The sequence below is a fragment of the Chiloscyllium plagiosum genome, chromosome 35, assembly GCF_004010195.1.
Source record: "Chiloscyllium plagiosum isolate BGI_BamShark_2017 chromosome 35, ASM401019v2, whole genome shotgun sequence".
NCBI lineage: Eukaryota > Metazoa > Chordata > Chondrichthyes > Orectolobiformes > Hemiscylliidae > Chiloscyllium > Chiloscyllium plagiosum.
The window spans coordinates 29,656,103-29,680,068 of NC_057744.1; the positions used below are offsets into that span (position 1 = coordinate 29,656,103).

The 23,966-nt window shown below is 44.4% G+C and overlaps 1 protein-coding gene across 6 annotated transcripts in view; it reads left to right on the top strand.

Annotated features, from left to right (window-relative positions):
• The window catches only part of robo3 (roundabout, axon guidance receptor, homolog 3 (Drosophila)), a 561,002-nt gene that overhangs the window by 532,432 nt on the left and 4,604 nt on the right, over nt 1-23,966 (top strand). For 5 of the 6 annotated variants that reach the window (XM_043676839.1, XM_043676840.1, XM_043676841.1 and 2 more), the window contains 2 exons: nt 3,314-3,514; nt 17,380-17,537. In XM_043676839.1, coding sequence (XP_043532774.1) covers nt 3,314-3,514; nt 17,380-17,537 — 359 coding nt within the window. The remainder of the gene's footprint in view (nt 1-3,313; nt 3,515-17,379; nt 17,538-23,966) is intronic. The other variant, XM_043676843.1, reaches the window with a different exon arrangement.

Genomic DNA, 23,966 nt, shown 5'->3' on the forward strand with positions numbered 1-23,966 from the left:
CATGGAGATTGGTGGGGTGGTAGGTGAGGACCAGTGGGGTTCTGTCCTGGTGGCGGTTGCAGGGGTGGGGCTCAAGGGCGGAGGAGCGGGAAGTGGAAGAGATGCGGTGGAGGTCATCGTCGACTACGTCTGGCAGGAAATTGAGGTCCTTGAAAAAGGAGGCCATCTGGATTCAGAACAACATCAAATATTGTAATCCGCAGCTCAGAAATGCAGATGTTCTTTTAAGATTTCTCATAAAGGTTGATGCATTATTAGCCACAGAGTTACCGATGAATTACTTACACAAATGATGTGCCAGTGTCTACTGGAAACATTCCTGAAGAAATTTACAAATATGTAATGCTCACTAAAGTGCACAATTATGTCACTATTGGATGCCCCAATGTGTGTAATAATGAGTTGAAATGATAGGTGTATTTCTCCTATAGAAATAAATGAGTGTAAATAGGTTTTGCAGTCATTATTTCAATAAAGTTTGAACAAAATTGGAGGAACTAGCAAAAGTACTCGGGATAGTCCATCTGTAGGCAAACGGCTATTTGTGATATCCAAGAATTGTCAAAACATCAAAGAGTTGCTGAAAACGTTGTAAAGTATATCTGAGAATAAGAGGAGAAAGTGAGGACTGCAGATGCTGAAGATCAGAGCTGAAAATGTGTTGCTGGAAAAGCGCAGCAGGTCAGGCAGCATCCAAGGAACAGGAGAATCGACGTTTCGGGCATAAGCCCTTCTTCAGGAATGAGGAGGGTGTGCCAAGCAGGCTAAGAAGGGCTCATGCCCTCCAGGATTCCTGAAGAAGGGCTCAAGCCCGAAACGTCGATTCTCCTGCTCCTTGGATGATATCTGAGAATAATCCAAGCAGGATTCCATTAGTCTCACAGTCAAACAGGTGAAACCTTTGGGAATGATTACAAGTTAATATATTTGAAGTGGAAGGAAAAATAATGCTTTATTTGATCAATTGCTGTAGAAAGTGGGCAAAGTTGGATACGTGCCCAATACCCAAACTATTGAGGATTTGAGAAGTTGATTTGTAATTACAGGTTGACAGAAATGTTGGCATCAGATAATGGTCCACAATTCATGTTGGAAAACTTTGATTTATTTCTGACCAAGAATGGAGTCCAATACACTCTAATACCCTCACATAGATAGCATGGAATACTAGGAGAAAGTGAGGACTGCAGATGCTGGAGATCAGAGCTGAAAATGTGTTGCTGGAAAAGCGCAGCAGGTCAGGCAGCATCCAAGGAACAGGAGAATCGACGTTTCGGGCATAAGCCCTTCTTCAGGAATGAGGAGGGTGTGCCAAGCAGGCTAAGTTAAAAGGTGGGGAGGAGGGACTTGGGGGAGGGGCGTTGGGAATGCGATAGGTGGAAGGAGGTTAAGGTGAGGGTGATAGGCCGGAGAGGGGGTGGGGGCGGAGAGGTCGGGAAGAATCTTGCAGGTCAAGAAGGCGGTGCTGAGTCCGAGGGTTGGGACTGAGATAAGGAGGGGGGAGGGGAAATGAGGAAGCTGGAGAAATCCGCATTCATCCATTGTGGTTGGAGGTTCCTAGGAGGAAGATGAGGCGCTCTTCCTCCAGGTGTCATGTTGCCATGGTCTGGTGATGGAGGAGGCCAAGGACCTGCATGTCCTTGGCGGAGTGGGAGGGGGAGTTAAAGTGTTCAGCCACGGTGCGGTTGGGTTGATTGGTGCGGGTGTCCCAGAGGTGTTCTCTGAAACGTTCCGCAAGTAGGTGGTCTGTCTCCCCAATGTAGAGGAGGCCACATCGGGTGCAGCAGATGCAGTAAATGATGTGTGTGGAGGTGCAGGTGAATTTGTGATGGATATGGAAGGATCCCTTGGGGCCTTGGAGGGAAGTGAGGGGGGAGGTGTGGGCGCACCTCACCACCAACTTCCAGATACATCGTATCAACCTTCGTAGTTTCCGCTACCTCCAAACAGACCCCACCACCAAGGATATATTTCCCTCCCCTCCCCTATCAGCATTCCGGAAAGACCACTCCCTCCGCGACTCCCTCGTCAGGTCCACACCCCCCACCAAACTCCACTCCCGGCACCTTCCCCTGCAACCGCAAGAAATGCAAAACTTGCGCCCACAAATCCACACAGACACACGCGCACACGCACAAAACCATATGCACACACGTGCACAAAACCACATACACGTGCGCGTGCACTCAAAACCACACATGCGCGCACACAAAAACACACACGCGTGCGCACACAAAACCACACACAAACACAAACACACAAAACCATACACACATGCACACACAAAACCACACACACACACACATGTGCGCGCACACAAAACCACACACGTGTGCATACACAAAACCACACGCGCCCACGCACACACAAAACCATACTCACACGCACACACAAAACCACACACACACACCCACACACACAAAACTACACCCTTTTACTACAACATTTTGACAGGTTCCTCCTTTGCCCTGTACAGGACAATGTTGGAGAGATTATCAGGGGAAGGAAGGGGTTTAGGGTACACGGCCTGTGTAAAACTCCAGGGAAAGTGGGGGCAGAGAAAGAGAGGGGGCAGGAGGTCATTCACCTGGAGATGGTGCCTGGGCTCCCATCAGTCCAGAATGGTTCTCGGCAGCATTTCAGGAAGCGGAGTTCACTTTTAATCACTGTAAACAAAAGACGCAATCAGTGTTGAAACACATCTTTGATGTAATGTTTCTATCGGGACCTCGAGATCTCCTTCGGATAATCCAATATTCAGATAATCGAGGTTCCTCTGTATATGGAAAGAAAGCTGAAGTTGTTGTTTTCATTATTTGTTGTCAAGTGATGATATTTTTGTTAAATTCATCCAGCATGTTATGGAAAATCTTCATTTTCCACATGTAAATGACTGGAAAGGTTAGTCTTCTATGTTTTAGTTGTGATTACAGTAAAGGCAGATGCGTCACATTATTAAAATTTCATGTAATATAAATGCTGATCAAATCATTGTATTTTGAGAATCTACATAGATATATCATTTATAAAGTTTTCTTAAGTAGGAAGGGAGTTTAATGACTTGCAAAATATGAGTATTTTGTTATGTTGCTGTCTTTGCTACTTTTTCTGTTGGGAATAATAGCCACCTACAGTTCAGCGTGTGTTGGTCTTGCACAGAGCAATACAGAAGTATTGGCACATGCACCCTCTCTATAACGCTCAATGATTAGGGATCAGCTAACTACCCTTAACACCTCTCACTAACCCAGGGATGCTGTAACCAGGCTGACTAGGCCAGCTTTTATTGACTCACTGTCTCTGTCTTGGACAGACCTGCCACCACCTCCTGAACCTCCCCCAGCTGATGGAATTGTGGAGACCCCTTACCTACAGCCCACTGGACTGGAGAGCAGCCTGACCTCACTGGACCATGATGGCAGTGCCTCATCCACAGAGAGGAGGGCATCAGCCGACCAGCGAACAGAGAGTGCGCATTCTCACAACAGAGCAGCTTCGGCACGACACAAACATGGTGAGAGGACTAAACACCTGGGACAGTCAAGGACATCAATTTGACTTCAAGTACAACCGAGCTGAATTCTAATCTGTAGTTATTTCGATTTAGTCAGATTCCCCAGAACTGTAGGTTGCTTACCTTCCAAAATCAGACAGAAAGGAACCAAACAATCTCTGTAGCCTGTACCGAAGGTTTATGATGCTTGTCTTACCATTTTTGCTCTCAAGTAATCATAGACTTGTAGATCCCTTACAGTGTGGAAGGTGGCTGTTGGCCCATCGAGTCCACATCACCTGTCTGAAGAGCATCCCACCTGGACCCACCTCTTACCCTATCCCTGTAACCCTGCAATGCTAGAAATACTTTTGATCCCTGGATGAAAAGAACAGCAGCTGTTTTCTCCAGTATTTATCCCCTAACCAAACCAAAAGTAAACTCCAATGAGTATCTCATTGATGTTTTGTGGAGCCTTATATTTCTTACATTAGTCCTGTTAGCTGCCTAACTGGTTTGCGATGCAACAGCGTGTTCAACTCCTGGACCAGCTGAGGTCACCATTGAAAAGGTCTGCCTTCTTAATCTCGCCTCTCGTCTGAGTGGTGGTGATAGTCAGATTAAGCCACCAGCAGGCATCTCTCTTTAATGCTAGAGCAGCCCGAAGGCCCTCTAGGACTTTGGCGACCTTATGTTACCAAGCTGACTTCACTTCATTGGCTGAAAATTGCTTTGCGATATCCTGCAATTGCGAAAGGCGCTATATAATTAATCTTATTTAGTATTCCTTAGGGATCCACTGAAGTGGAGATGAAATCTTTGGGGGTTGTCCATGGTAAAAAAAGTGAAACTTGTGTATCAAGCCCAGTTCTTGCTATCCAGAATCCAGAGAAGGAGACAATGAATGCGCTTGATATCGAGGCCCCATTTGATCACATGTGGCCTGAGCAAAGCTCGAGTCAATGAGAATCAAGGGAAAGGTTCTCTCTGGTTGGATTCATACGTCAGATAAAGAATGGTCTATGGTGATAGTTGTTGCAGGTCAATCATTTCAGCTCAAAGACCCCCCCTGCCTGAGTTCCTCAGAGTAATTATTTTCTAATTAACCTTATCAGAGATGTTATTATACATCTCTGGAGCAAATGGGATTTAAACCCTTCTGCCTCAGAGGTAGGAACATTACCACTATGACACAGAAGTCCTAGTTCCTCAGGGTAGTGTTCTTGGCCCTAACATGTTCAGTTGTTTCAATGACTGTCTCTCCATCATTAGATCATAAATAGCTCACTACTGTGAATGTTTACTAATGTTCTGTGCACCATTCATGATTCCTCACATACTAAAGTAGTCCATGTTCAAATGCAGCAAGATCTCGACAATATCCAGGCTTAGGTTGATAAATAGCAAGTAACTATCTCGTTACACAAGTGTCAGGCAATGAACATCTCCAACAAGAGAGAAATCTAACTATCACCCCTTGATAATCATCGACATTGCCATCGCTGAATCTCCCACATTGAACATCCTGTGAGTTAGCATTGACCAAAACTGAACTGACTAGTCATATAAACATTGTGGCTGCAGGAGCAAGTCAGAGACTAGGAAATGTGCAGCAAATAACTCACCTCCTGACTCCACAAAGCCTGTTCACCATCTATAAGGCACAGTCAAGAATGTGATGGGATACTCAGCATTTGCCTGGATGGGTGCAGCTCCAACAACACTCAAGAAGCTTGATACCATCCAGAACAAAGCATTAAGCTTGATTGCCACCACATTCATAAATATCCACTCCCTCCACTACTGACGCTCAGTAGCAGTATGGTGTACTATTTACAAGGTACACTGCAGAATTTCACCAAAGCTCCTCAGACAGGACCTTCCAAGTGTATGACCATCACCATTTGAAGGACATGGACAGTTGATACATGGAAATGTCACCATCTGCAAGTTTCCCTGCAAACCATGCACCATCCTGACTTGGAAATATATCGCTGTTCCTTCAGTGTCACTGGATCAAAATCCTGGAATTCCCTCCCCATCAGCACTATGGATCTACCTCCAGCAAATGGATTGCAGCAGTTCAAGAAGGTCACTATTTCTCCAGGGCACTTGGGGATGGGACACCCACTCCAGGAAAAAAATAGAAAACTAATTTCTAAAGGACTCCGAGCTTATCCAGCACACTGACAGAAATTGCTCAATAAATCTCCATGATCTACAATAGAGTCACAGAGATGTACAGCACAGAAACAGATTCTTCAGACCAACTTGTACATGCCGACCACATATCCCAACCTAATCTCATCCCATTTGCCAGCACTTGGCCCATTATTCCTCTAAACACTTCCTATTCATATACGTATCCATATGCCTTTTGAATGCTGCAATTGTACTAGCCTCCACCACTTCCTCTGGCAGCTCATTCCATACATGCACCACCCTCTGCATGGAAAAGTTACCCCTTAGGTCCCTTTTATATCTTTCCCCTCTCACCCTAATCCTATGCCCTCTAGTTCTGGACTCCTCTACCCCAGGAAAAAGACTTTGTCTATTTACCTTATCTATGCACCTCATGATTTTACAAACCTCCATAAGGTCACCCCTCAGCCTCCGATGCTCCAGGGAAAACAGTCCCAACCTATTCAACCTCTCCCTATAGCTGAAATCCTCCAACCATGGCAACATCCTTATAAATCTTTTCTGAACCCTTTCAAGTTTCATACCATCTTCTTGATAGGAAAGTTATCAGAATTGCACACAATATTTCAACAGTGACCTAACCAATGTCTTAGGTGGTTAGCAAGACCCCCCCAACTCCTAGACTCAATACTCTGACCAATAAAGGAAATCATACCAAATGCCTTTTCCATATCCTATCTACCTGTGACTCTACTTTAAAGGAGCTATAAACCGGCAGTCAAAGGTCTCTTTGTTCAGCAACACTCCCATTAAGTGCATAAGTCCTGCTGTGACTTGCTTTTCCAAAATGCAGCACCTTGCATTTATCTAAATCTCCATCTGCCACTACTCAGCCCACTGGCCCATCTGATCAAGATCCCATTGTACTTTGAGGTAACCTTCTCACTGTCCCCTACACCTCCAATTTTCGTGCCATCTGCTAACTCACTAACGATACCTCCTATGTTCAATCCAAATCATTTATGTAAATGACGAAAAGTAGTGAACCCACCACAACCCTTGTGACACTCCACTGGGCACAGGCTTCCAGTCTGAAAAGCAACCTTTCACCATCACCCTCTGTTTTTTATCTTTGAGTCAGTTCTGTATCCGAATGGCAAGTTCTCCCTCTAATCCATGAGATCTAAACTTGCTGACCAGTCTCCCAAGGGGAATCCTGTCAAAACCTTGCCTTACTGAAGTCCATATAGATCACGTCCGCCACTCTGCCCTCATCAATCCTCTTTGTTACATCTTTAGAAAACTGAATCAAGTTCGTGATTTCTCACGCACGAAGACATACTAACTATCCATAATCAGTCCTTGCCTTTCCAAATACATGTAATCCTGTCTGTCAGGATTGCCACCAATAACTTGCCCACCACTGACATCAGGCTCACCGGTCTATAGTTCCCTGGCTTGTCCTTACCATCTTTCTTAAATGGTGGTACCACATTAGCCAACCTCCAATCTTCCAGCACCTCACCTGTGACTATCGGTGATACAAATATCTCAACAAGGGGCCCAGCAATCATTTCCTTAGCTTCCCACAGAGTTCTGAGGTACACATGATCAGGTCCTGGGGATTTATCCACTGTTGTGCATTTCAAGACATCTAGCACCACCTCCTCTGTAATCTGGACATTTTTCAAGACATCACCATCTATTTCCCCATATTCTACATCTTCCATGTCCTTCTCCATAGTAAACATTGATGCAAAATACTCGTTTAGTATCTCCCCCATCACCCACGGCTCCACACAAAGGCTGCCTTGCTGATCTTTGAGGGGCCTTATTCTCTCCCTAGTTACCCTTTTGTCCTTAATGTATTCATAAAAACTCTTTGGATTATCTTAAAACCTATTTGCCCAAGCTATCTCATGTCCCCTTTTTGCCCTCCTGATTTACCTCTTAAGTATACTCCTACTGTCTTTGTACTGTAAAAACTGTCTCGATCTATCCTGTCTACACCTGACATATGCTTCCTTCTTTTTCATAACCGAAACCTCAATTTCCCTCATCATCCAGCATTCTGTACACCTAGCAGCCTTTCCTTTCACCCTCACTGGAATATACTGTCTCTGGACTCTCGTTATCTCATTTCTGAAGGCTTCCCATTTTCCAGCCATCCCTTTACCTGCGAACATCTGCATCCAATCAGCTTTGAAAGTTCTTGCCTAATACCGTCAAAATTGACCTTTCTCCAATTTAGAATTTCAACTCTTAGATCTGGTCTATCCTTTTCTGTCACTATTTTAAAACTTATAAAATTATGATTGCTGGCCCCAAAGTGCTCCCCCACTGACACCTCAGTCACCTGCCCTGCCTTATTTCCCGAGAGTGAATCAAGTTTTGCACCTTTTCTAGTAGGTACATCCACATACTGAATCAGAATTTTCTTGTACACGCTAAACAAATTCCTCTCCATCTAAACCCTTAACACTATGGTAGTCCCAGTCTATGTTTGGAAAGTTAAAATCCCCTACCACAACCACACTTATTCTTAAATAACTGAAATCTCCTTAAAATTTGTTTCTCAGTTTTCCGCTGACTATTAGGGGGTCTATAATACAACCTCAATAAGGTGATCATCCCTTTTTTACTTCTCAGTTCTATCCAAATAACTTCCCTGGATGTATTCCCAGGAATATCCTCCCTCAGTACAGCTGTAATGTTATCCCTTATCAAAAATGCCATTCCCTCTCCTCTCTTGCCTCCCTTTCTGATGTTATCCCTTATCAAAAATGCCACTCCCCCTCCTCTCTTGTCTCCCTTTCTGTCCTTCCTGAAGCATTTGTATCCTGGAATATTAAGCTGCCAGTCCTGTCCATCCCTGAGCCATGTTTCTGTAATTGCTATGATATCCCAGTCCCATGTTCCTAACCATGCCCTGGGTTCATTTGCCTTCCTAGTGAGGCATCTTGCATTGAAATAACCACAGTTTACTTTATCAGTCCTACCTTGTTCTCTGTTTGCTTCCTGCCAGTCCTGACTGTTTGACTCACTCCCTTTCCCTACTGTACCAGTCTCAGATTCACCTTTTTCCTCACTCTCTCCCCCCCTCCACCTTACGAGTTTAAATCCTCCCGAGCAGCTCTAGCAAATCTCCCTGCCAGTTTATTAGTCCCCTTCCAGTTTAGGTGCAATCTGTCCTTCTTGTGCAGGTCACTTCTACCCCAGAAGAGGTCCTATTGATTCAAAAATGTGAATCCTTCTCCCATACACCAGCCATGCATTCGTCTGCTCTATCCTCCTTTTCCTTCCCTCACCAGCTAATAGCACCAGGAGTAATCCAGATATTACTACCCTCGGGGACCTTTTTAAATTCCTGCCTAACTTTGTATATTCTCCCTTCAAAATCTCCTCCTTTTCCCTTCCTATGTTGTTAGTTTCAGTGTATACAGTGACGTCCTGCTGGTTCCTCTCACCTTTGAGAACATTCAGCACCCTTTCTTAGACATCCTTAATCCTGGCACACACCATTCTGATTTTTTGCTGCTCGCCACAGGAGCATCTGTCTGTGCCTATGACTAGAGAGTACCCTGTCATAATTGATCACTTGGAATTCAACGTTCCCCTCATTACATTAGAACCTGTCTTGATACAGAAACTTGGCTGTTTTTGCTACATTCCCCTGAGAGTCCATCACCCCCTACATTTTCTAAAGCAGCATACTTGTTTGAAATGGGGTCAGCCACAGAGGACTTTGGCACTACCTGCCTACCTCTCTTACCTTTCCTGGAGTTAAGATTAGATTAGATTAGATTCACTACAGTGTGCAAGCAGGCCCTTCAGTCCAACCAGTCCACACCGAACCTCCGAAGAGTAATCCACTCAGACCCACCTCCCTCTGACGAATGCACCTAACACAATGGGCAATTTAGCATGGCCAATTCACCTGACCTGCACAACTTTGGATTGTGGGAGGAAACTGGAGCACCCGGAGGGAACCCACGCAGACATGGGGAGAATGTGCAAACTCCACACACACAGTCACCCAAGGCTGGAATCGAACCTGGGACCCTGAGGCCGCAGTGCTAATCGTACCGTAACCACCGTACCTATCTACTTGCTTGTATCTGCTTCTTTCCTCCCTTCTTATAACTGTCATCCATCACACCCCCTTGCACTTGTAAATTCCTCATTGCCTCTAACTGTCACTCCCACCAATCCATTCGATCTGATAGGATTCGCAACCAGACATTTCCTGCAGACATAATCCTCAGTAACACGTAAACTCTCCCTAAACTCCCACATCCTACAAGAAGAGCATATCACTCTACTAAGGGCCATTTTTGCTCCTTCATGATCTGTAGACCCAGAAAATAGCACCATCTTATTGCTCTAAAAAAGATCCACTGCTCCAGGCTAATTTAATACTTAAGGCTTATATTTTCTTTGCTCTACTTTCTTTGATTGGGCACTGAGTGCCATTGATTAAGGGTAACCCCTCATTTCCCCCTCTTCCCCTAATGAGGAGTTAACTAACTGGCCACATTGTATCAGCTGCTATACACACTGCATGACCACAGGGTACCAGCTACAGGGTTAATGCCAGCAGCAGCAGAATGAGGACCTTAGTAATCAACTGACCACTTAAGGTCCTCCCAGTTGGCAGTCTGGTGGAAGCATTGATCATGGATCTTCTCACCCAGAGTTTTATTCTGATCACAGATCAGAACAAAGTGAGGTTCACCCACTGCCTAAAAGCCCTTGCTGCCTCTAGCCTGCCACCTCCTGGAGCGGAAGATTCCACCAAGAGAGGCTATTACTGCTGTTGGGCAAGTCAAGATTGTAAAACCTTAGTGCTGATTCACTGAAGAGGGATATTAGGGACCATTTCTTCATTCAACAATGGTCAAAATCTGGAACCATTTCCAGAAAAAAACACTGGGAGTTCTGGATTACTTGGGATGTTTAGGATCAATATTGATATCTAGAAGACAATCCAGCAAAGAATGGTAATACAGTGAAGTTACTAAGTAGTCATGATCTAGTTGAATGGGAAAGGGAATGGCTTTTTTCCGCACTGTAGGGGTTCTATGAGGGGCTGCATGGCCAAGTCCTGTTAACGTGTTCCCATACACCAATCTCTATTCTTTAAGGTTAAAATTTGGCCAAGATGGCCAGAGATTCTGAACATCATTTTATCTTGATGGGCTTTTCTGGTAGTACTGGCCTCACTGGAGCTGCTCCAACCTCCTAGTCTATCCAAGAGGTGCCTGTCCCTTTAAAGTGGAAAGGAAACCAATTATTATAACATTGCATGATTTATAACCTTTTATGCTTGGTGGGGAAATAAATCATAATCAAAATTGCAACAGAATTCTTTTAACAAGGTTCAGGTTCAATTATTTCCTTTCCAACAATTTCCCAACACTTTGCACAGTGGGTCTGAAGTGCTTACAGCAGATTGATTGGGTCAGCATTAAACTTCGGTGAAAATCTTAAATTAGCTGCTGCATAGTGCAGTGACATTCCACCAGAGCTGGAGTTAATTGACTGCATTAATTCTAACACGTACTGATATTTATTCAAGTGCTTGGTTGATATAAAAATGTTGCGGGAGTATTGAGAGCACTGAGACAGCAAGGTAATGGGATGTTAGGGACAGGCAAATTTAATATTCAAATATCCACTTTGTTACTGAAATAGACGCTGCAAATGTGCCTGAAATCCATTTCCTTGTTGCTCGTGCGTTAATTATTTATTCTTTCAATCTATACCAATGACACACCCCGTGCTGTTCCCATCTCCAGGCGGTTCTCTGGCATTCCAGTGCAGTGCGCCCTCGGAAATGGAAAAGTTTTTGAAGCAGTGAGTGCTGATAGTGGTTTCATGGATAGCATTTTTGAGATGACCATGTAGGGCTGTTAACATCAGTGGGGCTGTAATCAGGAACAGCATGTTGGCTGGGTGAGCTACAAAAGCTGGGGTCTGTCAGTAACGGACACAGGCCATTGGCTAGGGGGTGTTACAGACCCTCACAGTGTGAAGGAACTGGATTGAAGCCAGTAGAGATACTCAATGACATGATGCAGGGGGGGTGAGGGAGATGAGAATTACAAGCGGGTTTTGAGAAGATTTGTAGCTCAGGTTGAGGTTCTGGATGTAGGTTTGCTCGCTGAGCTGGAAGGTTCGTCACTGGCAGTCGCAGACTCTGAGGAGCTGCTGTATCTCACAGTGACTGCCAGCCTCTGATTGACCAGCAGGTCCAGGCGAGACTAGAGGAGGATGTATCACTGTTCCAGGATGTCATCAGGGGAGAAACCCACCTGGTGACCACCTTGGTGCCTGAACCATTGGACTGTCCCACTTGCATTGGAGTGGGGTGTTCTAATCCGTTTTTGCACCTGCTACCTATCTTGGAAGATTCCACCCACAAACATTTGTATGTCTCCTATTTCTGTGGGGATAGTAACTTCGTCATTCTAATTATTTCACAGATAGGAAAGGACCATTTTTAAGCTGTGCTATACAGATAGCCACCGCTGACTCTTTGCCTATACAGTCATCAATCCCACTGTTGGAGTGTGCAGCCATAGTCCTGGGAGTACATGTCAAAGAGTCAAGAGTGGGGCGGCATGGTGGCTAGGTGGTTAGCACTGCTGCCTCTCAGTGCCAGGGTCCTAGGTTCGATTCCAGCCTTGGGCCGCTGTCTGTGTGGAGTTTGCACATTCTCCCCGTGTCTGCGTGGGTTTCCTCTGGGTATTCCAGTTTCCTCCCACAGTCCAAAGATGTGCGGGTCAGGTGAATTGGCCGTTCTAAATTGCCCATAGTGTTAGGTGACATTAGTCAGAGAGAAATGGGTCTGGGTGAGTTACTCTTCAGAGGGTCGGTGTGGACTTGTTGGGCCGAAGGGCCTGTTTCCGCAATGTAGGGAACCTAATCTAATCAACATCATTCTGTTGCAGTGCTTTTGTTTTTTACAATTGCAACTTTCCATTCAACTGCAATCCCTTCACTGACTAGAACTTCAGTGGGAAAGGTTTTCGACATACTGCTCTGGTAGGCAGTTGATTTAAGAGTTGACTGAGCACTGCAGGATCAGCTGGTACAATCAGTTCTTCTGTAACGTGATGGTTGCATTCTTGTGCAAGCTCACATTATAGAAAAATCGCGCTTTAGAAACACCGCTTAAAGTGTTGACGATGTAATTGCATTACAGCCAAAACACATTTTAAAGGTTCGCACTTTTAAAACAGTGTCCCCAATTCATCAATGGCATTACAGTGAATTCACATTGACAAAACATGCTTTAAGTAAAACAAACTGTATTTAGATGCAAAATGGAAATTGGACAGTTTTGAAAGTGGGTGCCAAAATTCAAAGGTAGCCTTATGTCCATGTGACAAGCTGAAACTGTACCTCTCGAGTCAGCCTTCTAAAAATGCTCCTTGGTGCAAACAAACATCATCATTATCAAGGCAGGCAGCATCCAAGGAACAGGAGAATCGACGTTTCAGGCATAAGCCCTTCTTCAGGAACACATTCTCCAGCAACACATTTTCAGTTCTGATCTCCAGCATCTGCAGTCCTCACTTTCTCCATCATCATTATCAAGACAGTATCATCACCTTACAATTTTCTGACCAGCACCTTCACTTGGCTAAGGATAAAAAAAGTTCTAATAGCACCTTATATGCAATGTGCTGTCTCACCATCACAACCAAGTAGCAACTAACTAGTCATTTGGTTCATTTGTGGGGTCTTGTTTTATGCCCATTAGTTACTGCATTTGTCTTTGTAACAAGGTGACTACACATGCATTTACTTGATTGTGAGATAGTGTCATACAACATGGAAACAGACCCTTCGGTCCAACCAGTCCATGCCAAACATAATCCCAAACTAAAGTAGTCCCATCGGCAGGCTCCTGGCCCATATCCCTCCAAACCTTTCCTGTTGTCTTTAAACATTGTAATTGTACCTACATTCACCACTTCTTCAGGAAGTTTATTTCACACAAGAACCACCCTCTGTGTAAAACATTTGCCTCTCGTGTCTTTAAATCTCTCTCCTCTCACCTTAAAAATGGGCCCCACTCCAGGTCCTAAGCTCCCATCCCTGCTATGTGTTCACCATTCCCCCAGACCTGCCCCTCACTGAGGATGAATATTTAGTCCTCGGTAAAGGCCTCATCTCTATCCCTCCATGGTCCCAGATTAATGAATTCGACACACGTTGCGACCTTGAACGTTTCTTCCGCTGCCTCCGCCACCATGCCTACTTTTTCAACCAAGACTCTAACCCATCCACCGAGGACCCCTTCTCCCACCTCCAACACACCTCATTCACCTAGACACCCTGTGCTGGCCTGTTACACGCCCATGGCCTCTTCATTTCAAACTGCCGCCATGATGTCGACTGCCTCAACCTCTCCAACTGTCCCCCACTCCAACCCCCCATCCTCAAAACGCGCAGCCCTCCACTCCCTCCACTCCAACCCCAACCTCACCATCAAACCCGCAGACAAGGGGTGAGGGTGCAATAGTAGTGTGGTGCACTAACCTCTACATTGCTGAAGCCAGACACCAACTTGCAGACACCTCCACCTGCTGCCACCTTGATCACGACCTCACCTCCCATCACCAGACCATCATCTCCCAGATCATCCACAACCTCATCACCTTTGAGGATCTCCCATCCACAGCCTCCAACCTCATTGTCCGTGAATCTGCACTGCCCGATTCTACCTCCTTCCCAAGATTCACAAACCTGACTCCCCCTGTCAACCCATTGTCTCAGCCTGCACCTGTCCCATCGAACTCCTCTCTTCCTATCTCAGCACTGTCCTGTCCCCCTGAGTTCACGAACTCCCCACCTATGTTCGGGACATGTCCCATGCCTTCACCTCCTCCAAGATTTTCCTTTCCCCAGCCCCCAACGCCTCACCTTCACGATGACATCCAGTCCCTGTACACATCGATCCACCGTGACAAAGGTCTCCAAGCCCTCCATTTCTTCCTTTCATGCCGTCCTGACCAGTACCCTTCCACCGACACCCTCATCCGCCTGGCTGAACTTGTTCACCCTCAACATATCTCCTTCCAATCCTCCCACTTCCTCCAAACCAAAGGGGTTAGCATGGGCACCCATATGGGACCCAGATATGCCTGCTGGTTTGTCAGTTATGTGGAACAGTCCATGTTCCGCAATTACACCGGCATCACCCCCCCATCTGTTCCTTTGCTATATCAATGACTGTTTCGGTGCTGCCTCATGCTCTCATGAGGAGGTTGAACAGTTCATCAACTTTACCAACACCTTCTACCCTGACCTCAAATTCATGTGGACCATCTCAGAAGAGAAAGTAAGGTCTGCAGATGCTGGAGATCAAAGTTGAAACTTTATTGCTGGAACAGCACAGCAGGTCAGGCAGCATCCAGGGAACAGGAGATTCGACGTTTCGGGCACAGGCCCTTCTTCAGGAAACCATCTCAGAAACCTCCTTCCTCTTCCTGGACCTCTCCATCACTGTCTCTGGCGACCGACTAACCACAGACATATACTACAAGCCCACCAACTCCCACAGCTACCTAGATTACACCTCCTCCCACTCTATCCCCTGTAAAAATGCCATCCTTTATTCCCAATTCCTCCGCCTCCGCCGCATCTGTTCCCAGGATGACCAGTGTCCCAGATGGCCTCCTCCTTCCACGATGATAACTTCCCTTCCCACGTGGTTGACGATGCCCCCCAGTGTATCTCCTCCACTTCATGCACAACCACCCTTGCACCCCACCCCTCCCAATGCAACAAGGACAGAGGCCCCTGGCCCTCACCTTCCATCCCACCAACCTCCACATACAATGAATTATCCTCCGCAACTTGAACCTGCGCCCACACCACTCCCCTCACCTCTGTCCAAGGCCCCAAGGGATCCTTCCACATCCATCAGACAGTTACCTGCACCTCTACCAATGTCATCTACTGCATCCATTGCAACCGGTGAGGTCTCCTCTATATCGGGGAGACAGGACGCCTTCTCGTGGATCGTTTCAGAGAACATCTCTGGGACACCCGCACCCACCAACCCCACCGCCCCATGGCTGAACACTTCAACTCCCTTTCTCACTCCGTCAAGGACATGCAGGTCCTGAGCCTCCTCCACTGCCAAACCATTACCACCTGACGCCTGGAGGAAGAACACCTCATGTTCTGCTTTGGGACCCTGTAGCCACACAGGATAAAAGTGGATTTCAACAGCTTCCTCATTTCCCTTCGCCCCACCTTATCCCAGTACCTCCAATTCGCCACCGCCCTCCGGACCTGTCCATCACTCCCCCCACTGACCTATTACCTTTTTCCTCATCTTTCTCAGCTACCTTTCCCCAAACCCCACTCCTTCCCATTTATCTCTCAGCCCTGACCAACAAGCCTCATTCCTGACGAAGGGCTTATGCCCGAAACGTCGATTCTCCTGCTCCTCAGATGCTGTCTGACCTGCTGTGCTTTTCCAGCACCACAATCTCGACTCCTTAAATATGTGCCCCTAGTCTTGAAATCCCACATCCTAGGGAAATTACCATTAACTCTATCTGTACCCCTCATTATTTTATAAATTTCTATAAGGTCACCTCTCAATCTCCTACGCTCCAATGGAAAAGGTCTCAGCCTATCCAGCCTTTCTTTTTAACTCAGACATTCCATACCCGGCAACATCCTGGGAAATCTCTTCTTGAACCCTCTCCAGCTTAATATCCTTCCCATAACTGGGCACAGTATTTAAGAAAAGGCCTCACCAATGACTTAAACAGCCTCAAACATGACTTCCCAACTCATATACTCAAAGGACGGAGCATTGAAGGTAAGTGTGCTAAACACCTTTTTAATCACCCTATCCCTAAGAGTCCTAAGTGCAGTGAAAACCAAATCAAATAATCAACAAATAATTATCAATGGAACCCATGGAGTGTCATGAAGAGTGTCAGGGAAACGTCACAGAGAGAGGCTTGAAAGGAAGATATAATAAGGGACTGACTACATGTCTCAGCAGAAATCCACCTCCTGTGGATTATGTTGCAAAGGAATCTGACATTCTCACACCTGATTATTTGTTAATCTGACTGTGTGAGAATGTCAGGTTCCTTTTCCTGAAGGACATATTGGTATGACTAGTCTCTGGGTGAGGTTCTCCAAATCATTACGATTCTGAGTGCAATATCTATAGTTTGCAACATAATCCACAGGAGGTGGATTTCTGCTGAGATGTGTGGTCAGTCCCTTATTATATCTTCATTTCAAGCCTCTCTCTCTGAAGTTTTCCTGACACTCTACAGGTGTGACATTCCATGGGTTCACACAGGGCCTTGTCAGACAGATTTAGAATAACCCCATTTTTTTTCGCATGTGATTAATTTTTTAAAAAACACTTTATTAGAATTCAATATATTTGTAAGAAATCTGGGGTTATAAACTGTTATGACAATGTAAATGTATTTCTTTCACAACATGACTGTTATTCTTACACCAATTATTTTTTGACTTTAATAGCAAACAACTAAATACTTTGGTGTTACCTTGCCGTACAGGGATTTGAACTCAATTCCTGGATTGTTAGACCAATACCATTGTGAAGTACTGTCGACCATTATTGACTGGGAAGGGTTTTGTAATGTGAGAAGTGTCAAGCAAGCAAAGATGGCAGTTTTTGGCTGTTGGATTAACTCTTCAGTGTATTCTTGTCTAACTTGCTGTTGCAGAGGATGACTTGATACCGTACAGTAAACCCACCTTCCTGCAACGGGGTCAAGTGTCGAGTAATTGCTCCACAACAGGAAGCTCATCATCCAGAGGTTCAACAGGGTCACGGGGTCACCTAGCAGGACGAGGCAAAGGAGCTGGTGTCGACCGTAGTGAGGTAAGGTGCAGCTCATTCAACTTCCACAATACAAAGATTGGAGGCATGTGATACTGTAACACATGCCATACTGACAGCAATCTGTTCTTAAAGACTTCGTAGGGCCTGTCAAATGTTAAGAAACATGTTTGCAGTAACCCTTCCTGCCACACCGAATGATGTATCTTTCTCTCCTCTGGAGACAGCCATCATCCCACACCCCACAACTAATATCAGACATAGAACCAACTTGTACTCACCAAAGGGCATGTGACAGACATCTCGCCGGACAATTAAACCGCCATTCACATCAGCAAGACTGGCCAGTCCGCAGAGTCGGTAGTTTTCTAACCAGTCATGTACTCTTATATTTTCAGTCATGCATTACATCGAGTGAACGTGTCTCCGAACATCTCCTACAGTTTTCTCTTCAGCTCATGGATAGGTGAATACAGGTCACTGAAATTCCACAAGACTATCCCTTTGTAATTCTGCAGAAATCTTAAGTGATCCAGCTGCTGGCCAGAATTACACAAGTTGCACTAGAGAAACTGATCATGCAGCCTGGTATAGACCAGGCCAGACACCCCCAAAACATTTCAAGAAAGTAGCCCATACCCTACCTTTGCTCATTGTTTTAAGCAGGTGTAATGTGGGAGGGATGCAGTTGGTCAAACCACTTAGTTTTAAACAAAACAGAATTTATTTACAAGATTGCCAAATGAAACATGAACAACAGGGAACAGATGACTGAATAACTTATCTGAAGACCCAACAGATTATCCCAACTTAATGAAGTTGTTCCAAATACTTACAACAATCCCCATTAATACCTCTTCACACGAGAGGTAAAATCAAACACAGGGTTTTACAGGAGAGATGTCAAAGAGAAGGAGTACCAATGTGGACCTGCTTCTTTAGTTCCAGCAGCTTCACAAAACCTGCCTGACTGTTCTCAGCGAATAGCCAGACCAAACCAAACCAGAGAAAAGCTGAACTGGGAGAATTGACCTCTCCCCTTTCATTGTACAAGTGTTTTTTTTTAAACTTAAAAGCCTTTTGCCTGAGTATCTGTTCGCAATAATCAAACTGGCTCTGAAATCCTTCACTTTAGACTTTTGGGATTCTGTGTCTTTTACGGCCTCTCTGAGAAAAAAAACATGGACACCATAACCTTGTTAAAGGAGCTGTATGGTCACAAGCCTGACCGATGCATTGCTGTGTTTATTCACCACGTGAACATCTTCACATCTCTTCTCATTTAACTCTATCAGCATAACATTTTTCTTGCTATTCCTTAAGCACATTTATATTATTAGCCTTAGCTACTCCCATGTAGTAGCGTGTTTATTTCTGGTAAAGAGGTTTTGCCTAAATTCACCCATAGATTTCTTAGAGAGCATGTTACAGACAAATCCCTATGGAATTTCAGGACTGTATATCCCATATGTCCATATACCAGTAATAGTACTTCAAAAGTGATGCCTTGCCTGCACCATACTTTAACATATCTTATAGATATGCAAGATTCTGTACTAATGTAAGTTTTTTTTAGCTTCACTGGTCTGCACTTCTAGCCAGCTGAAATAACCTTTTCCATCTCTCTGATGAGGGATGAAACTAACAGAAGGATTGTTCAATCACATGGTGTAAATGACATAAGTTTAACATAAGTTAAAACATGGTACTTGTTTGATGAAGCAGTGTTGTTCAGTAATTGTAGTGAGAGAAGTTAGTGTCCAATATGGTGATTCAAAGCATCAAACATTCAGGAATTCATCAAGACTCCCTAAACAGCACCTTTCAAACCAACAACCCCCACCATTTGGAAAGACAAGCACAGCAGATACATAGGGACATTGAAACCTGCAAGTCACTAGCAGCCTGACTTTGAAATATAATCAGCATTCTTTCAATGTCACAGAGTCATTCTGTCGATACAGAAATATTTGAGCTGGGGTTGTTCTAACAGTTACTGTCTCTGTACAGCTCTGATTGTCATATTATCCTATTGTGTAGTTTTGCATTTGACTGCAGTAATATGTTGGAAAATAGCAACTTAGTCTTTAGAATTACAGATCTTCATTTCCAAGGGAACAAAGATATATGTAGGCAGTGTGTCTGAATGAGGCGTTGAAAAATAGCTTTACAAGCTATCGTATTTTAAGAGTTAAATTAGCGTTTGTTGCAGAGGTGATGAAAATTCTTTCCAGAGAGCTCCTGCTGGAGGGTAAGGATTTGCAGATAATGATGTTAGAAGTCCTTTAGAGCTCTATAATGTGTCTTAGATTACAAAGCTAATCACTGTATTAACATTCACTGAGCAACCCCCAGCCCTGCACCTTATCTACCTGATACTCCCTTAATGTAACTGCCACTGGAATGGAAAGAACAGCTTGTGAGATGGCTTTGGGCTCTAAGGCCTGCACAGACCTGTCAAGCCTTACCTTATGCAAAGGGCCACCATCAGCCTCAATTCCTTTCAATATTTTTTCTCTTTTGTTGTGTCTTTTGGCTCCTCCACAAAGGCTCTTTCATCTCGTCTGAAGATTCCAGCGGTGTATCTGTCACAGGAATGCTGTCAGTCGAGCTGTGATGGGACTGAGCTTTGTTCAGATGGGAACTCCGCAGACTGTTTCTACAAGCCATTGTGGAGAAAATAAAATGGAAAGTCTTCAGTCGAGATTTAATCTATGTCCTGTCTCAATCAGATCTACAATTAGTCTGAGGCCCCACTTGTTGAATGACCTCCTCATCAGCGGAACTTGCTCTTAAAGTCATCCTAACGGCTTGCAAGGTTGCCAAGTGGAGACTCAGCTCATGGTTGAGTAAGTTTTTGTATATAGGATGCAACAGCTGCTGTACATCATGACCTCTGTCCTCTGCTGACATTGGTGGTGTATCGAAACCCTAAATCAAATAATTAATGAACAAAGTTACTTCTGCTCTACATTCTGGCCTTAGCTCCATACTGGCCCAGCAGCAGCATTCACATCTCTTTTCGACAGTCATGATTTCATCCTCTGATGTCACAGACTCAGGTACATAACATGATCTAGGTTACGACTTTGATGCCATACAGCAAGGGTGCTGCTTTGTTGGTGGTGCTGACTCGCTGATGAGGCCCTGTCTTCCCAAATGGTAGGATGTAAAAGAATAATGGCTCTATCATTAGAACAGGAAGTTTCCTGGCCAATATTTATCTCTTAACCAATATCACCATAACAAATTAGGATAATCATTTATTCCTTTCCTGTTTACGGAGTCTTACTGTGAGTCATTGTTTCTCCTTATATTCCACAAGTACTGCACTTCAAAGTCCTTCATCAGCTTCAATGCAATGTCCTGGCCTCAAGAAAGACACTGTAGCAATGGAAGCTCTTCCTTTATATTACTCTTGGCCCAGCTTTGATTAAGAGATCTCTGACTTTACACCTGTGGCATTCCCATTACACATACCAGCTATTCTTGCAGCTGCTGATATAGTGTGTGTCAAATCTGTGGGGGTGGGTGGTGGTTTGTGGTTGGAGGGGGTATTTGTTCTGTAGCCCCTTTACCATTTGAAACTGGTCTGCAGTTTCCCAGTTGGTAACTTGTGCAAGGTGAATTACATCCCAACAGCCTTGCTGGATTTCAATCCAGATCCCAAAGTGTTATAATGCAATACATCAGATTAGCAAAACGAATCTGCAACATTTACCTAGAAAGAAGAGTTTCATAGTCAGAGAGTCGTTCACTCAATTCACCACATCTAGCAACAGGCAACCTGAATGTAACTGGCAGGGTCACTAATTTGAATGGCCTAATACAACACATTGCTTCATTAGCCTTTATTGAAGGACAGGGTGAACAACATAGAAACAAAAACACTCAGGAATAGTATTAAGCAAGATGAACTCCAATCAAATTTTATCAGATGATCTGTTATTTTTTTTAAACCCTCAGCAAACAACTTTTGTTTTATCCGTTGAGTAGTAAGGGTGCAAGTATTACGCTACATCCAGCTTGGAAACACCATTCAGCCCAATAAGTCTCTGCTAGTATTTATGCACCACATAATGTTTCTCCCACCTGACATGTTTTCGCTCACTAATGGAAACATTAGTGCAACATCTGGCTGTTCCAGATGTTGCACACTGACCCAGAATGACTTTGGTCTTTTACGACTTCTTGCACTTTTCCACATTTTTCAATTCAAATAGCTCCCCTTCCCAAGACACTAAGCTAGAGATGGACTGGGCTTCAGATGTGGGGCACTATATCTGTGATCTGAAAACATTTTTGTTTTCCATCAAAAGGAGTAAAGTGCAAGTGTTTTTGTTGCCTGTGGACATCGTTTCATGTTACACGTCCCCTATCATTGTTTCAAGGGGATCGCTATCGTACACAACCTGGGCCGGTTTGATAAATCTGTCAGCCTGGCTCAGCGGGTGGTAGTTGTTTTAATCAACGTGATCAGACACGTTATGAGACGTGTCTGAGGCAGAGGGGACTTGAACCTAGGCATACAGGCCCAGGGGTAGGACACTACCATTGCACCACAAGAACTGTACTCAGTAGGTGGTGTTCTTTCCTCAGAATCAGAAAATGCAAACCTCCAACGTGGATAGGTAATGGAGTCTCACTTTTCAGTGTAGTTACTGTGAGAGTGCTGCATTGCCAGAGCTGGCAACCAGATGATACATTAATCAAATCCCTTCTCCATCTGTTTGTTTAGGTAGTTGGTATGAGCTGGGTTCAAATCAAGTGATGATGTTTATTCAGGCAGATTGGCATGTTCCTCCCTTTGTTTGTCACACATCAGTTACGGTAACCTACTGATAGGACTAGAAGAGAATATTCTGTAAAGAAACTCTGGTCATCTTCTCTTCCAGTTTGGCTACTGAAAGTTTCTGTGACTATTCCCCTGCCTCCAATGATCAGTACAGTACACTGTCCTACAAAAAGCTGGAAATGTGCAGGTGACCTCACCTCCTTCTGGCACCAGTCTTCATAAATAGTTTGGGACTTTCTCTGACAATAAATAAAAAAGTGTATTAGTGACAGCCCAATGAAGTGTATAGAGGATGCTCTTGGAGTTGAATGGTTGGAAAGTAAAGTTATTGGTAATAAAAGATATGAGTTGCAGAGTAGTGGAGTTGTAACAATTGTGAGAGTGTAGGGAGGAGGAGTTATATCTTGCAGTGCATGTTAGATCGTGAAAGGTCATATGCAAAAGAAATATGGTGAATTGAGAGAGTGGAGGTGCAGTAAGACGTAACAAAGAATTTTTTTTAATCTTGCCAACTCCGAAGAGATCATTAAGCATTCTATAGTATTGCAACCATTGACCTGAGAACTAAGCTCCAGGTATTGACCTCTCTGTGACCTGATACAGAGGAGACAATGGTGTACAGCTAATGTTACTGGACCAGTCATCCAGAGGCCCAGGCTATTGTTCAGTGACATGGGTTCAAATTCAGCAGCTGAATGAACTGAATTTGAACTCTGTTTAAAAAATAATGAAATTTTGTCTCAGTGATGTTGACCATGAAACTATTGAATATTGTAACAATCCATCTGATTAACTAATGTCCTTTAGAGAAGAAAATTCACCAACTTTGCCTGGTTCAGCCTACATCTGACTCTCTACACACAATGAATTGGTAATTCCTAACTGCCCTCTGATATAGCCTAGCAAGCCACTCAGCTGAAGGGCAGTTAGGGATACACAATAAATGATGGTTTTGCCAGTAAAGTCTGCATTACATAAAAGAATAAATAAAATGGAGGGGTTTCTGCCCATAGGGTTGTGTGAAGGGAGCACACATCTTTTCACTATGTAGCAGTCCTCCTTTGCCCACCTGATCATCATCTAGCTATGAGATTTTCAACCAAAAAAAATGAGTTGCAGAGTAGTGGAGTTGTAACAATTATGAGAGTGTAGGGAGGAGGAATCATAATGAAGTATCTTGCAGTGCGTGTACAAATAAAATGCTGTGGATATTGGTGATCTGAAATGAAAACAGAAAGAAGCCCAATTTCTGCTCAATCTAACAGGGGTACACCTAGTACATTGCATAGAGAGTGTTGGCTGCCTGCTGTCTGCATTGTAATGTGATCCCTTCAGCAAGTTCATGAATTGTCCGAAACCAGGGAACAGCCACACATAGCATGCACCAGGCTGCTACAGGCCTATTCTTGGGCTTGGTGGAATTTCTAGACGAGATGGTGTCAGCATTTAGTTAACGAATTTTGCTAAGGTCATAATCAGATCTTGAAGTAGCTGAGGCTCCGATGTTGACTCGTTCACAGGTTTCCAATTGTAAAATATGTTTGCCCTTGTGAGGATATGGAGGCAAATAGAGTGAGGCAAAAGCAGAAGGATGAGTTGAAATATTACGTTAGGAGTGGAATCTTCAGAGCTGGCTGGGTGTAATAGACACTTCTGTGAAAGTACCAATACACGTA